Genomic DNA, 14,530 nt, shown 5'->3' on the forward strand with positions numbered 1-14,530 from the left:
AGAGCTTCAAGGCATTCATGTGAGGAACGGCTGAAACAGAATTTGTATAGGAAAATCCTTAGGCTAATTATGTTCAATGCTGAGTCAAATAGCCTAATTTTTGGATGAATGCTGACACGGAACAAAAAAAAGGTAGACTAAATGCATGTTTCCCAAATTCTGAGCAATTATAGGCTATATACAATTAGGCAATATATATTATTGTTTTACATGCATATGAGATACCAATTTTGCGTAGCTCAATGACGCTACGACTAAGTTAAACTACTTTCTACAATAAGCGGGTCGGGAAGCGGGTCGGGTCCAGTATTTCAATCATATTTTTTTGCGGTCCGAGTTGCGGTCGGGTTAGTTGTAAACGGCGGGGCGGGGCGGGTCGTTCAGACACGTACCCGCGCATCACTGGTGGTCTGGCAACCAGACGTTCATTTTCTCGTATTTGAAAAAATGCCTAAATCCGTTCATTGGGCGCCACGGATGTCTATCAAATGCGTCTGTGCATAGCTCATCATGGTCTTGCTTTCTCCCCTGTTCTGTGATTGGCCACCAACATCAGGCGAAAATGTGGGTGTTCATTTCCAGACTGCCTTAGCAGCGTCAAAGGTCCTTAAGGCGGCGCAAGATACGTCGTCGTAGTTCATGTCTATGGGTGCAAAACGGGGATCACTTCCTCTGCATAAAGGGGGTGTGTCATGTCCATAGACTTCAATGGAACAGCTCTGCATAAAGGGGGATTTTACCCCCCCTCCCTCTTGCGATTCGGGTTCCAGGAAGTGGCTTCTCATGAAGTATCTTGCTCCGCCCTTAATGATCTTTGGCAGCGTGAAAGAAATCACAGCGCAAGGCAGGATGGGAACACCCAGGCTACTTTCTTGCCTCAAATAAGATGGAGTTTGTAACGGGCGCACCAAACAACAATCAACCACGTTTTAGATTTTGAACAGAATCAGTTATGTCTTTGATGTGCGTCATTGTGCGATGTTATGTTTGTGTTAAACTTCGATGATTGAACCAATTTGTTGTCGTCTCCGTTTTCTCCTGAGGTTGCACTTTCTGCTTTTCCTTTTTTTCTGTGCGTACGCATGGGTAAGAGCTTGCGTGGAGGTGCGCACATTTTACCGTCAAGTTCACTTTTTATAAATACCAAAGCATGCGTAGAAAGAGGCGTACGCATTCTCTTGTGTGCGTACGCATCGTTTAGAAATGAGGCCCCAGGTCTGCAACATGGTATTTGGTCATGGTTGTCTGAACCAATTTGCAGGGGATGGAACCGTACACGTTGGCTAGGTCTAGCCAAAGCACCGCCAGTCACCACCGTCTCTCTTGTTCTCCCGTGCCTCCCAGATGAGCTGACACCACGGTACCCATCCCTCCCTTTTGTGTTTATGTAGACTAGTGCAGTTTATGTAGACTAGTGCAGTGTTTATGTGTTTATGTAGACTAGTGCAGTGCCCGTTCAAACAATGTTTTCAAAGAAACGTGTTGCCCAATGACGTTGATGCATGTAGATCATGTTAGATTGGCGATGATGTAGAATCAGACCCGTGCAGTTAGTAGCGGTTCTGACTGACTCTGCAAAGTGAAGGGGAAAAGCGATATTAGAGGCATTACATACCCGTGCGTTTTTGCTGTTGTTGGGAAATTAAAGCTAACCGCACGACATGGCCATGCCAGTAGCCTACTATTAACTCGGAAGTGATGTTTGAATGAATGTTATAGCCTACCCATAGCCAATGTCCAGATAGAGTCAAGAACGGCTGTTTTAAATGCATTTTTTTTAACAGAATGCTACCGACGTGTGTGTGTCGGCATATTTTTGCAAGATCAGCAACCTGATCAGGCACCCGAACCGCTAGGGCAGTAGGCAACCGCAGTTGTTGATGTAGTAGCCTATGCAACATTACGTGACTGCTTACCAACATGGGTGCAGCATTCAGCATGTTTATCCAAGATCAACAATCTTGAAACAGTCCGTTGTTAAAGTGAGACATCGTAATTTCCATGAATGTTGTTTCTATGCTGGAGTGAGAGTGAGATGAGTAGGGGAGTGGCTAGTGCGGAGAGCGGTAGAATTGTGGGATTGCGGTAGAAGTGTATTTTGCTTAATTTAACGATATCTTTGTCATTTTTTGTCCGAACATGACCAAACTTTGCACTGCACTCATGCATGACATTAGCAATACATGTGTCAAATGTTAGGTCAGTTGGATGAGTGGTTTGAGAGTTATGCGTGGAACACACACACAGACAGACAGACAGACAGACAGAGTGACACAGACAGACGTTCCTTGCATTAATAGATAGATAGATAGATAGATGTTGCCTGAGAGGAAGTCAGATAGCCGCCTTGCTTCAAGATTTTGCCTTCCATACTCGGCAGTGAGATCATCCTAATTGGTCGATTCGCTGGGAGTCCTCTTCCTTTGCAATCCAGACCCCTTCAGTGGCATGAAACAATTTACTGAAGCTGACAAATATATGGCATTATTTGTGTTAAAACATGGGTAAATGTATGGCCTAGACAAATCACAATTATTGCAAAATTATACTATCTATCTTGTGGCTCAGCAGTAGCTTGTTGGTACTGTGCACATGCAAAGTTTGCATCTTAGCTCTCCATATCACTTTTGAGTAAGAGTAGGCCTACGACACACAACAGGTGTGCCCATATAATTGCTTTACATCGAAAGACCATTAGGAACACGACATCAGTTTAAATAATAGTTCCACGGCATCATTTAGTAGGGTTATTTCCACATTTCACTGCATGTAGTCAGACACAAAAGTATGTTTATTGCATACGGCATTAGAACCTACAACATTTAATTGACAAGCCATCTGCCTTAAAGGAGAATTCCGGTGTGAAATTGAGCTTAACTGTACCGAAACATGTTAAGGTGTACTCACACGTGTTTTAGACGCACTTTCACTCACCCCCAGCATTCCGAACTCCTCCGTTTTCAGCCTAGCTTACAGTAGGCTTGAATCTATTAGATTGGGCATTATGTAGCCTATGCAGCTAAATAGCTATTTTTAAACCATTAAAAAGGTTCCAAGTAACTCCACACTGCATTGGTTGACTTTAGAGGGTCCTGACATTTAAAACGAGATACTTAGAACTTTGGAAGTGCACAGGAAGTTTATTAAAAAAGACTGTTTATTCAAGCAGTACCTTCATAGAATCTCTCCGCTGGGCGCCATCTTGTGGTGAAGTCGCGACTGACGAGCACAAACGAACAGGAAAGACAGGGGGACATATTGCAAACATTTTGAGCTTTGTTACTCATCATGCTCATGTAGACAGTATAACTATATATTTCCTATGGAATTACTTTAGCAATATGTTCCCCTGTCCTTCCTGTTCGTTCGTGCTCGTCAGTCGGCTTATCGCGACTTGATTCCAAGATGGCGCCCAGCGGAGAGATTCTATGAAGGCACTGCTTGTAAACAGTCTTTTTTTAATAAACTTCCTGTGCATTTCCAAAGTTCTCAGTATCTCGTTTTAAATGTCAGGACCCTCAGAAGTCTACCAATGCAGTGTGGAGTTACTTGGAACCTTTTTAATGGTTTAAAAATAGCGATTTAGCTGCATAGGCTACGTAATGCCCAATCGAATAGATTCAAGCCTACTGTAAGCTAGGCTGAAAACGGAGGAGTTCGGAATGCTGGGGGTGAGTGAAAGTGCGTCTAAAACACGTGTGAGTACACCTTAACATGTTTCGGTACAGTTAAGCTCAATTTCACACCGGAATTCTCCTTTAACCACAGCACCAATGATCGGTGTGCTCATTTGCAGGGTTTGTGAAGTCCATAATAGCAGCCTATCAAAATGCAAACCAACACGCAAATTTACACTAGTAGCAAGATTGACCTTTTCTAGAAACACCAAATCCAAGAATTAACTACCCAAGGTTGCGATGCAAGTTAGTCTACAAGGCTTTCTAGAAACGCACCCCAGATTGACTGTTTACGTTGCTGTTCAGTTGGAATAGGAACGGACTACACCATCTCTGTCATTCCGATTAGTGAGTAGCTTTATAATGAACTGAACAAGAAACTTTTAATTGGCGAAGCAACGTGTCAAAAAGCACACATCACAACATGTCATCAATCAACAACAATCATGCCAACAGCATACAATAAGGATGGCTGTAAATTGTGTATAGTGATGGTTCCCTACAGGCAGTAGTCGAGTTGAGGTGGGATGAGGAGGGATGGCATCCCCCTTTGGAATTGATATGGTCAAAATCATCCCCCCTCTGAAACGGCCATCCCCCTCCCCATCCCCTGTAATTTTTCAATGAGTGTGGAAATATCACCACTATTTCATTTTCAACATTTAGCTTTTGCGCACATCGAGGCTAAAATACTGTGGACGAGGGGCATGCTCCTCCTATTGTCACGGCAATCAGCGAAGCATGCAGCCTTCTTTTACTGTCTATACGCACGACAGGTGATTTCATTCAGCAGCATCATGGCCAAGCGACAAGCAAAGTTTGATTTAAGGGACGTCGGCTTTATTAAGAGGACAAAACGTTGATGAATTAGAAAGAGTACATTTATACTCAAACCTGAAACGCCCAGTCTCCCTTGTTTGCTAAAGTGAAGGTTCCTAGCCCGCTAGCGAGAGCTGTTCACTCCAGCTGTTTCTGAACAAACTTGCCAATGTTGCCATAATGTAATTGGAAAGGATAGGCTACCGTAGCGGCTCATGGCGAACGCAATGTTGTTCAACTTTTTAGGTCATCTTATTGAGAGTGATGTATGAATGCATCCTCACTCACACGAAAGAATAGTTTTGTAGTGTGCGGTTCTGCAAATAGACAATGTCACAAGGTGGCTGAAGAGACAAACGTCTGAGCATCTGTTCATCTTTAGAATTATTATTCCGCTGTGTAGCTAGCCTAGGCACAAAGAATAGGCTACGCTTTTGTTTTGCATGTGTGGCAGGTGGTATAATGTTTTGAGGCTTTTAAGCCTGAAAATAAGAGCTGACTACGCCACTGAGGGACTTTCACCCAAAGAATTGGTTGATTCACACTATTCTTCAAATAGGACACTCAGGTTCGTACATGGAGAGGCCAGAGACGTGACTCAATATAAAAATACAATTCATTTATTATTCACACTGTCAATTGCACACATTTCATAAAAAAACAACCATCACCCAGGGGTCAGGTTAGATTTCGCACAGCAAACATTAGGTCAAATGCACACAGGTTGGATGAACTGCACACCAAGTACAAAATGTAGGCACATGCACCAAACCACTACGGGTTATAATGACAATTAAACAGTCCGTACGAGAGGGAATTGCACACGCATCAACACACAACAACGTACATCAACATACTTCAACACACATCAACACACATCAACACACATACAGGGAAAAGGCCAGGGCTGAGGCTTACCAGTGGGAGGTCAGCAGGTCCTTCAATGAACCAGAATACACCACAATCACACGTGCCTTGGTCACTCCAACCCACGAGAAGGGCAAAGGTCACACTCAGTGAGAGTCAAGCAGCCACACCACACACAGCTGGAAACCCGTCACCACAAGGCTGCCCCCACTGGCAGCTCTCAGCACCTAAGCAGAGGGAGAGAGACAAGAGTTACAAACAGGGCAGACTCATACACACAACTTAAGGAAAATAATCAAACAATAAATAAAGAAAACAAACTGCCACTCTGAGGATCAGCAAACTCAGTCTCCCCCCAGCAATAGCAAAACAAATATACAAAATGGAGTACTTGCAATCAACAACGGCAGGAAAAAGCCTCCAGTCAAGGCTGCAGAAGACAATGACACACACGGGGAACAGGACCACGCTAAAGTCGCATGAAAGCGGCCAAACAAAGTGTTGTCGGTTAGTTAAGCACAAGTCAAATTCACAGTCGTTCACAAAAAGGACAGATAGGACACAAAGCACAGTGTATAGCCTGCAATGTTAGCCCAGGCCTCCCTCAGCAACCTCGCTAGCGGATAGCAAGCTAGCTCTGCAACATTAGGTTACCCGAAGAGGCGGGCACGGTGAAGCAGTCGTGGGCTAAACGCAGCGTAAGCAAAGCAGCAGTGTTCAAAGACTGATTGTAGCCAATTGGTGGCCGCTCCCCTGTTAAATGGCGATCCCTGGAATACACAGAGTATCTGCTTAAAACACCTATTTATGTGAGATACGAAACCCGTGCAATAAATGCAACAAACATACCCATGATGTAGAGTCTGGATTCACAGAGTCACAGCACTGACGGCGTGAGTTCCTAGAGTCAAAGGTTCAGTTTACTACGGGAATGAAACCGATTGGCATGATCTAGAAAACGTAGCGGCCAAAGTAACCTACCAAGAAATTACACTGAACGTACACTCAGCTGGTGGAAGGCTGATACGGCACAGGGGGATTCTATGACAAGAGCACTCCAAATAAATAAACAGTTTCACTCAGTAACTAGTAACACTTAAAAACACATAGAGCATCAGTCCTACCTGCGGCTGCGGCGAGAGTCGGGTACACAAACAGACGTCGCGAGTCAATGACGTAGCTCATCAAAACAAAAGTCTGCAATTATAGCGACTTGGCTTAGTGTGGTTGGCTCTCGTCCGGCTGCCAAGAGCCACTCACAGCATGGCAATCTACACTCAGATGAAAAGGCGTGAACCAGGCCATTTCATCCTGCTACACATGTTTAAAGGTAGAACGTAAGACTGAGACTGAGCTACAAAGTATCCCACCAACAATTAAAGTTTCTGTTCTAGGCTACTGTAGCCTATGGTGGTAGAATTCCAGAGTGAAAGCAAAAAGTCTCAACTTTTTTTGTTGGTTCCATTTAACTTGGCTAGATTGGTAATTATTACAAGTCATCGTTGAATGCATTACAATTGATGTCTGGTTCACTAATTCAGATCTGATAGATATTTAGTATATTTAAGTGATAATGCTACTCTGAACTGGGATCAATTTTAGCAACTCAATGTAGACATGATCTAAAATGTTAGTGACACATAAAATGTACATGAATTGGAAGAAATTTAGAATTTGCCAATGTCCAGCAGGTCACACTATAAATGGACTAGAATACAGGAAATTGCATCTTAAAAATTAAACATTTTCTGGAGGAGGACCCCCATACCCCCTGCAAGACTAATACCCAGATGTGCATTTTAAAATCCACCATCCCCCCTGCCATTTTTTAACAACTCGACTACTGCCTACAGGTGATAACTAATACATAACATTTTCTGTACGTGAAACAGACCTACGTTTATGTGTTATCATCATTAGTCAATCGTATTAATTCTGTTATTTGACAAGAATGTACAACTATTGTAGCCTGGAAAACCAGCGCCAACTGCTGGACGGCAAAATGTTTTGCCTGCATTTGGGTCTGGCCTCGGACCATTGAACATTTTGAAAACACTGCCCTGAATCTGGCAGATGGCAACTAAACCAATCACAACGCAGAGATGTGTTTTGAATCAACGCGGGCGGGGCAGAGGGCTCTGGGGCGGGGTTTTGAGGGAGCGTTGGCCTATTAGGCACAGACACGGTTTGAAAGACAACGGGTTGTGCTCATCAACAATGTTCCGTTGTATCCATTCATCGGGGCCAGACTAAATTAGACATCCAATCCATTTAGGCTGGTTTATCAGGCTACAACTATTGTTGAATATCCATTTACAAACTGTTTTCGTAGGCCACAACATGCAAAGATCATCTGATGAGTTGGAGATGGAGACAATAGCAGAGAAGTTGAACTACTTGTCAATCAGGAGACAGCAACTACATGACCGATACATTATTCTGACCATGTTGAGAGATTTTAGACATCAAACAGACCCAGGGATGACAGGTAAGATACAGTCTGTTTGTCAGAAGTAAAATAGCGATGGAAATTGCTGAAAATATTTGAAAAAGGACAGATTGTAAATATTTCCATTATTTCTCACTTTCATTGTCACACTTTGAACAGACATGAGGGGGGAAGCAGAAATCGAGGCCATTCAAAAGGAATTGGATATTCTATCTGTGAAGAAGAAAGACCTTTTGGAAAAACAAGAAAGGCCTAATCTAACACAGCAAAGGACAGGTATATCACATTTTACCATTTATCATGTCTGTTGGAAAATGAGGGCAAATTATTTCATTTGCCACAATTGTGATGCAATCTGGGAAACCCTGCATGGTGCAATTATACCAAGTATGATTCTGATACCATCCTAGCAACATCCACAATTTTTTGAGGATGGTATCCAGGATTTTGCTAGGGGACAGTGTCAAGAATGTTGCTAGGATAAATATCATAATCTTAAACTGGTGAAATTTCACAAGGGAGAGTTGAAACGGAGCAAAAATCAAGTGCACCAGTTGAGTGCACCATGCGATGGGTTTCATAGATCACATCACAATTGCAAACATTTCACGTAGGGGGGAATTCTCCCATGCGCGTAAGGGTGCGTAAGTCCAAAAAAAAACGTGCAACTACGCGCATTTTCCTCTAAGCGGATTCTGCCATCCACTTAAGTCGACCATTTACGCGTGGTAGAGAGAGTTGCGCGTTTTGGGTGGAACAACCCCAAAATCTGGGCGTTTCTTATATATACAACTCTTGCGCGCATTCTGCCATGGCTTAAGCAACTTTTCCTGCTACGCACTCTGGAGGGCTGGAATAAGGTCGAGCGCCACTACAAGGTGAAACAGCATATTGCTCATGTCGGCAGAAGGCCTAGTTCTAAATACATGTAGGCAACACGGAATTTACAAATTGACATTACAGTATCAAATGTGATGCTTATAAGCTGATACAGCTTCGTTTTCCGCATTACAGTGTCACACGGTGGCATATTTCGCGCCATTACCTTCACTGGCTTCATAGGCCACTTTCAGTATTGGATCTTACCGATTATGTATCTTCAGTTTTAACTTGACGAGAAGTCATAATCCCATAGCATACTTCGTTCGACTCTGCCCGTTTCTTTGCAACTTCACTGAAGACATCCATACATTTGCACAGACGTCTGCACTATATAGTTTATCCTCTCGTCTTTTAATTCGTTTGTAATGGAGATTGAACTGGTTATGTCAGTCTCTCTACTGTGTTCGAAGCTGCAGATGTCAGTCTACATATGTCTAAGCATAGTTAAATTGATATTATGCGAGGCAGCTGACAGCGAAACCTTTTTGTCAACCGTGAGTTTTTGAATTATAAATCTACACACCTCAAGCACGTCTTGACTCTATAAACAAACGTCAAAGCAAAAGTGAAATTTCGCGAAGTAATTTCTTTGTTAAGCTATGTGATGACACACCATTTTACTGTAGGCAGTTCTTTATTCAGTTCACCTTGCATACGTTTTCAAAATCAAAGACTGGTTGGTGTTCTTTCTGGATTTAAATGGCATTCAGAAGGTCAATGAGAAAGTCCACGTTCCACGTTTTCATATCAACCTAAATTAAGGAGGTGGTAGATTAGTCTGGTTCTTTTTTTAAATAAATCACGCCTCTTTCATAAGCCTGCCTTGATTCCGAATTTGCGCGGTGTGGGTGTGACAGAAGCGGAGATGGGAGAATCCACTTAACAGAGAGGCGCGCAACAGAAATGCTTAAAAAAAAAACTTACGCGCGATTTACGCGCGAATGGGAGAAGTCCCCCCTAAATGCAGTTGAAATGCGGGTTGTTTGGGTACATTGCCTTAGCCTCGAAAACAATCGGCTTGACAGCCTACGGGATGTCTTCGTGATTGCCGCGGCAAAAGGTGCATCAGGGCCGATTCTTCCTACAGGCAACCAAGGCGACCGCCTAGGGCGCCAATTGGTTGGAGGGCGCCCTAAAGCATCTTTCTTTCTTTTTTTTAATTTTTTTTAAAGGTTATTTTTTGGGCTTTTTATGCCTTTAATTGGACAGGACAGTAGAGAATGACAGGAAGCGAGCAGGAGAAAGAGCTGGGGTGGGATCCGGAAAGGACCACGGGGCGGGAATCGAACCCGGGTCACCGGCGTGTTGCGCCACGGCTGGGGCCATCTTTCTTTCTTTTAACAACATCGATGAAAAAGATAAGAAACGCTGGAAACAGAAAATCATTACAAAGTAGCCTGCAAAGCGGAGCTAGCGTCTTCAATTGTAACAAAAGTGTGGTCTCATTAATTATAGCCCAATAACTAAACCCATGTAGAAAGACCCGTCTGGCGTATGATTTCGACAGGCTAATGTGTGTGTGTGAACGTGTGTCCGTCCATCGTAACAGTCTGCATAATCTTTGCAACGTTACATTGGTAAACATTGTTGCAATGTCATATCTGCCTCGTTTTAACGTTTAGCTATACAATGCTGAAGAGAAAGTCATTGTAGGTCCGGTTCCAATAAACAAAACTTATCTAATAGGAGTCCCATGGTCTGAAGCGTGGTTTTATAAAAGAAAGTCTTGTCTTCCAGTTAATGTTCGAATGTTTATTGTAACAAACAGCACAGTTCATACTCATACAATTGACATGACCAACACAGCCAGAAAAACCGTGGAACTCCTAACATCTCATGCCGTGCATCATATTCAATCACGTTCTTAAAGGGATAGTTTGGGTTTTAAGACACGAAGTTATATGGGTTCCCTGTCAGCAACGTTGTGCATCAGCACTGACTTACCCCCCGACAGCGTCCTGTGAGCCGAGATCCAGACGGTTTTTGATCGTTTTTGATGCTGAAGAAAGTAGTCCGGCAAGTTGCTGGGGTCACGAAAGTAAAGTGTTTTTCTTCTCAAAACCATATGCGTTCAAAAGAGTGATATATTTGCAGCACAAAAACGTTGTCCAGCTGTCAGTAGCACGCAGTGATAGGAATCGAGAAAAATAGTGCCAAGTGATAACGAGGTTTGAATTTTGCAGTGGAATTTTTTCAGTGGTGTTTGCTGACACAGTAGTTACCTGGGGTGTTCCCCCCCCCGGAACACCCCAGGTAACTACTGTGTCAGCAAACACCACTGAAGTCATCAATGACCCCCGTAGTCCCCCAACCCCCCACTCACAGCACAGCAGAGGCACATTACAGCCCCCGCTGCTCAGAACACGCCAGCCACCACCCCAACTACCCCCCTCGCCTCACCTAGCCGCCCCGACTTCGCCACAGCCTGCACACGCCGTACAGACCCCTAAGAGCCGGGCCTCTGACCAATTAACAGCCCAGCTACCCCAAGCGGAGGAGGGAAGTGTCGTGTCGGCAGTACGGGGCATATGGCGACAGAACTGTTCTCATTTAGACCCCCAACAGAGTGAAGAATTGTGGCAACTATTGCTACATTTCAAGGAAATTTTTGCATTTAAAGAAGATGACCTGGGGTGCACACACTTAATACAGCACGATATAGATACGGGTGACAGCCCGCCTATCAAATTACGCCCACGTCGCCTCCCACTGGCACGCCAGGAAGCCGCAGACAAGGTGTTATGGGAGATGCAGCAGGCAGGCATCATGGAACCGTCTGACAGCCCGTGTGCCGCCCCTGTCGTCATGGTCCCAAAGAACGGTCAGTGGAGGTTCTGTGTGGACTACAGATGGCTCAATGGGGTGACAAGGAAGGACTACCCCCTTCCACGGGTCGATGAAGCCCTGGACCAAGTAGCGGGGTCAGCCTGGTTCACATCGCTGGACCTGAGGTCTGGATACTGGCAGGTGCCTCTCTCTCCCTCTGCCAAACCTAAGTCTGCACAAACCGTGGCCACTGGCAGTTCACAGTCCTACCATTTGGCCTGTGCAATTCACCAGCCTCATTTGAAAGACTGATGGACAAAGTGCTGTCAGGAGTCTCTCGGCGTGAGTGTGTGGTGTACCTGGATGATATTCTCGCCCACGGTCCCACTTTCCAGGCAGCTCTCCAGTTTCTGCGGCGTGTTTTGGAGTGCATAGCAGCAGCGGGCCTCAAACTCCACCCAGAGAAGTGCCACTTCATGCAAATAGAGGTGTCATTCCTTGGGCACAGGCTGGGCAGAGATGGCATCGGCACAGCGGATGAAAAGGTGCGACCGGTCAGAGACTGGCCCACACCAACGGACCAGCAACAGCTGAAAAGCTTCCTGGGCTTAGCCTCTTATTACAGGAGGTTCGTGAGGGGGTTCTCCTGTGTGGCTGCACCGCTGTTCAGGCTACTGCACAAAGACCAAGACTTTGTGTGGACCAGCGAGTGTCAGACAGCGTTCACCTCACTACAGAAGGCACTGGGGGAGGCTCCTGTGTTGGCTCCAGCTGACCCCTCCCTCCCGTTCATTCTGGACTGTGACACGAGTGCCAGGGAGTGGGCGGGGTGCTGGCACAGCTAAGCCCAGAGGGTGAGAGAGTGGTGATGTATTACAGTAAGACTTTTAAAGGAACCGTATGTAGGAAATGTATTTCAATTAATCATAAAATGGCCCTGATATGTCACTAGACATTTAGAAATCATGCTAATTTCAAATACTTATATCACTGACAACAGTAGTCCGGCCAAGATATTGTAATTTAAAAGTGAAGTTGCAGCCCTCAACTGATGTTGATGTTGTTATGTTGTGTTTTGGTTTGATGCGCCGCCCTACACTTATATACGAATCACAAAGTCAGTAGTATTTCGCCATCCGGGTTGCCAGCTATGCTATTTACCACCATAGACAGCTGCCGCTACAAACGTGTCAGATAAAAAATGTCTAACGTTATGGAACCTAAAAGACCTTGTTATGAATCAGAAATATGTTGAAATAAAACAAGGATTTAGGAGATTGATACAGCTGAAAACGGAGAAGAATTAGAAGACAGACGTCAGTGTTGATAATTTGCTCCTGGACAGGTAAAGATTCATCAGTTTGGCTAACTTACTTGTAGGCTAAATGGACATTTCAAATAGCCTATTCATGACAGTTGAACAAAGTTATGCATGTTCGTGAAAAGTAACGTTATGTTGGCCATATGGAGGAGGTGGGTCATTGAATTGAAAAGGTAGGCTAAGGAATTGTTTGGGAAATTAAAACAGCTAGTAGTCATTGCTAACGTTGGCAATGTATTATCAGAGTTCGTTTCTCTGTCATTATGCTGAGGAAAACAGCACTTGCCATTGAAAGCCTAAGTTCCTGCTGCAGCTAGCTGGCAACCGCGACTCAGAGGGGAGGGGGAGGCGATACACCGCGCTACAGTATTTTGAAAGTAATTGCAGTACTCGTTTTGGCCAAAATCCTACATACGGTTCCTTTAACAAACACGAACGCCGCTACTGTGTCACACGCAGAGAACTCCTAGCTGTGTTATCGTCCATCCGCCACTTTAAATACTACCTCTGTGGGCTACCGTTCACTGTCAGGACGGACCACTCCGCCCTCCCGTGGCACATGTCCTTTAAAGGGCCGGAGGGCCAGGTTCGCTGGATGGAAGAGCTACAGTCTTATGACTTTAAACTGGTGCATAGAGTGGGAGCCCGCCACTCCAACGCCGATGCCCTGTCCCGCTGACCCTGCGCTGAGGAGGGTTGTAGCCACTGCGACCGGGAAGAGACACGAGACAGGGAGCTACAGGGTCAGGAGGCAGCCACTGTCAGCCAGCCAACGGTGGCAGTGTGCTGCGAGCTCACCGAAATCTCAGCAACGCAGTGGAGACAATAGCAGGAGGCCGTTATGGACATACAGCCAGTGCTCCAGTGGGTCGAGATGCAAACGAGGCCGCCTTGGGAGGAGGTGGCACCGCTCTCCACAGCAACAAAAGGGCTGTGGGCAAAGTTCCAGGCCCTGCGGCTCACTGATAGGGTGATACAGTAGGCCTGGAAGGACCCAGCGACGGGAGAACTGAGGTGGCAGTTGGTGGTCCCCAGAGCAGAGAGACTGACCATGCTGAAGGCGGTGCATGGGGCCACGGGGGCCGGCCACTTCAGGGTCACCAAAACTCTCCGTCGCCTTCGACAGAGCTTTTACTGGGGGTAGTTCAGGAGGGATGTAGAGGACGTAGGACTGCAGGCGGTGTGACAGCTGCATGGCAAAGAAGGGCCCATTCCCATGCCCAGCTCCAGAGCGATGGCTTAGTAGAACGCTTCAACAGGACCCTGATCCAGCAGCTGGCCATCATCACCGCTAAACATCAACGCGACTGGGACAAGCGCCTCCCGCTCGTGCTGATGGCCTGTCGGTCTGCTGTCCAAGAATCTACAGCCTGCATGCCAGCCCTGCTCATGCTGGGCAGAGAGCTCCGCACCCCACCAGCCATGGCCTTTGGCCTCCCTCCTGACACCCCAGTTGTGCCCCCAGGACGGGAATATGCCAGGGAACTGCAGGACCGCATAGAGACAGCCCATGACTTTGCACGTGTGCAGCTGCAGAGTGCAGGGGCGAGACAACGTAGAAACTACGATCCACACCACAAGGGCCGCCACCTGGAACCGGGAGAGCTGGTTTGGGTCTACAGACCACAGAGAAAAAAAGGTTGTTGCCCTAAGCTGGACAGTGACTGGGTGCCCTGTAGAGTGTTGGAACGACTAGAGGAGGTTGTATACAGAGTACAGCTGCCTCCACGTGGCAGACGAGTGGCTTTG

General features: G+C 45.7%; 1 protein-coding gene and 1 long non-coding RNA gene across 2 annotated transcripts in view; one reads left to right on the plus strand and one right to left on the minus strand.

Annotated features, from left to right (window-relative positions):
• The window catches only part of LOC134076242 (uncharacterized), a 71,050-nt gene that overhangs the window by 51,695 nt on the left and 4,825 nt on the right, over positions 1–14,530 (plus strand). Inside the window, exons 2-3 of the mRNA XM_062531244.1 lie at positions 7,696–7,851; positions 7,972–8,088. Coding sequence (XP_062387228.1) covers positions 7,704–7,851; positions 7,972–8,088 — 265 coding nt within the window. The 5' untranslated portion in view covers positions 7,696–7,703. The remainder of the gene's footprint in view (positions 1–7,695; positions 7,852–7,971; positions 8,089–14,530) is intronic.
• On the minus strand, positions 5,385–6,406 carry LOC134076241 (uncharacterized). Its single transcript, XR_009938572.1, has 3 exons — positions 6,345–6,406; positions 6,213–6,264; positions 5,385–5,590 (listed from the first exon to the last, which is right to left on the minus strand). It is a non-coding gene; the product is annotated as an uncharacterized LOC134076241 (long non-coding RNA).

Source organism: Sardina pilchardus, chromosome 3 (genome assembly GCF_963854185.1).
Source record: "Sardina pilchardus chromosome 3, fSarPil1.1, whole genome shotgun sequence".
Classification (NCBI taxonomy): Eukaryota; Metazoa; Chordata; class Actinopteri; order Clupeiformes; family Clupeidae; genus Sardina; species Sardina pilchardus.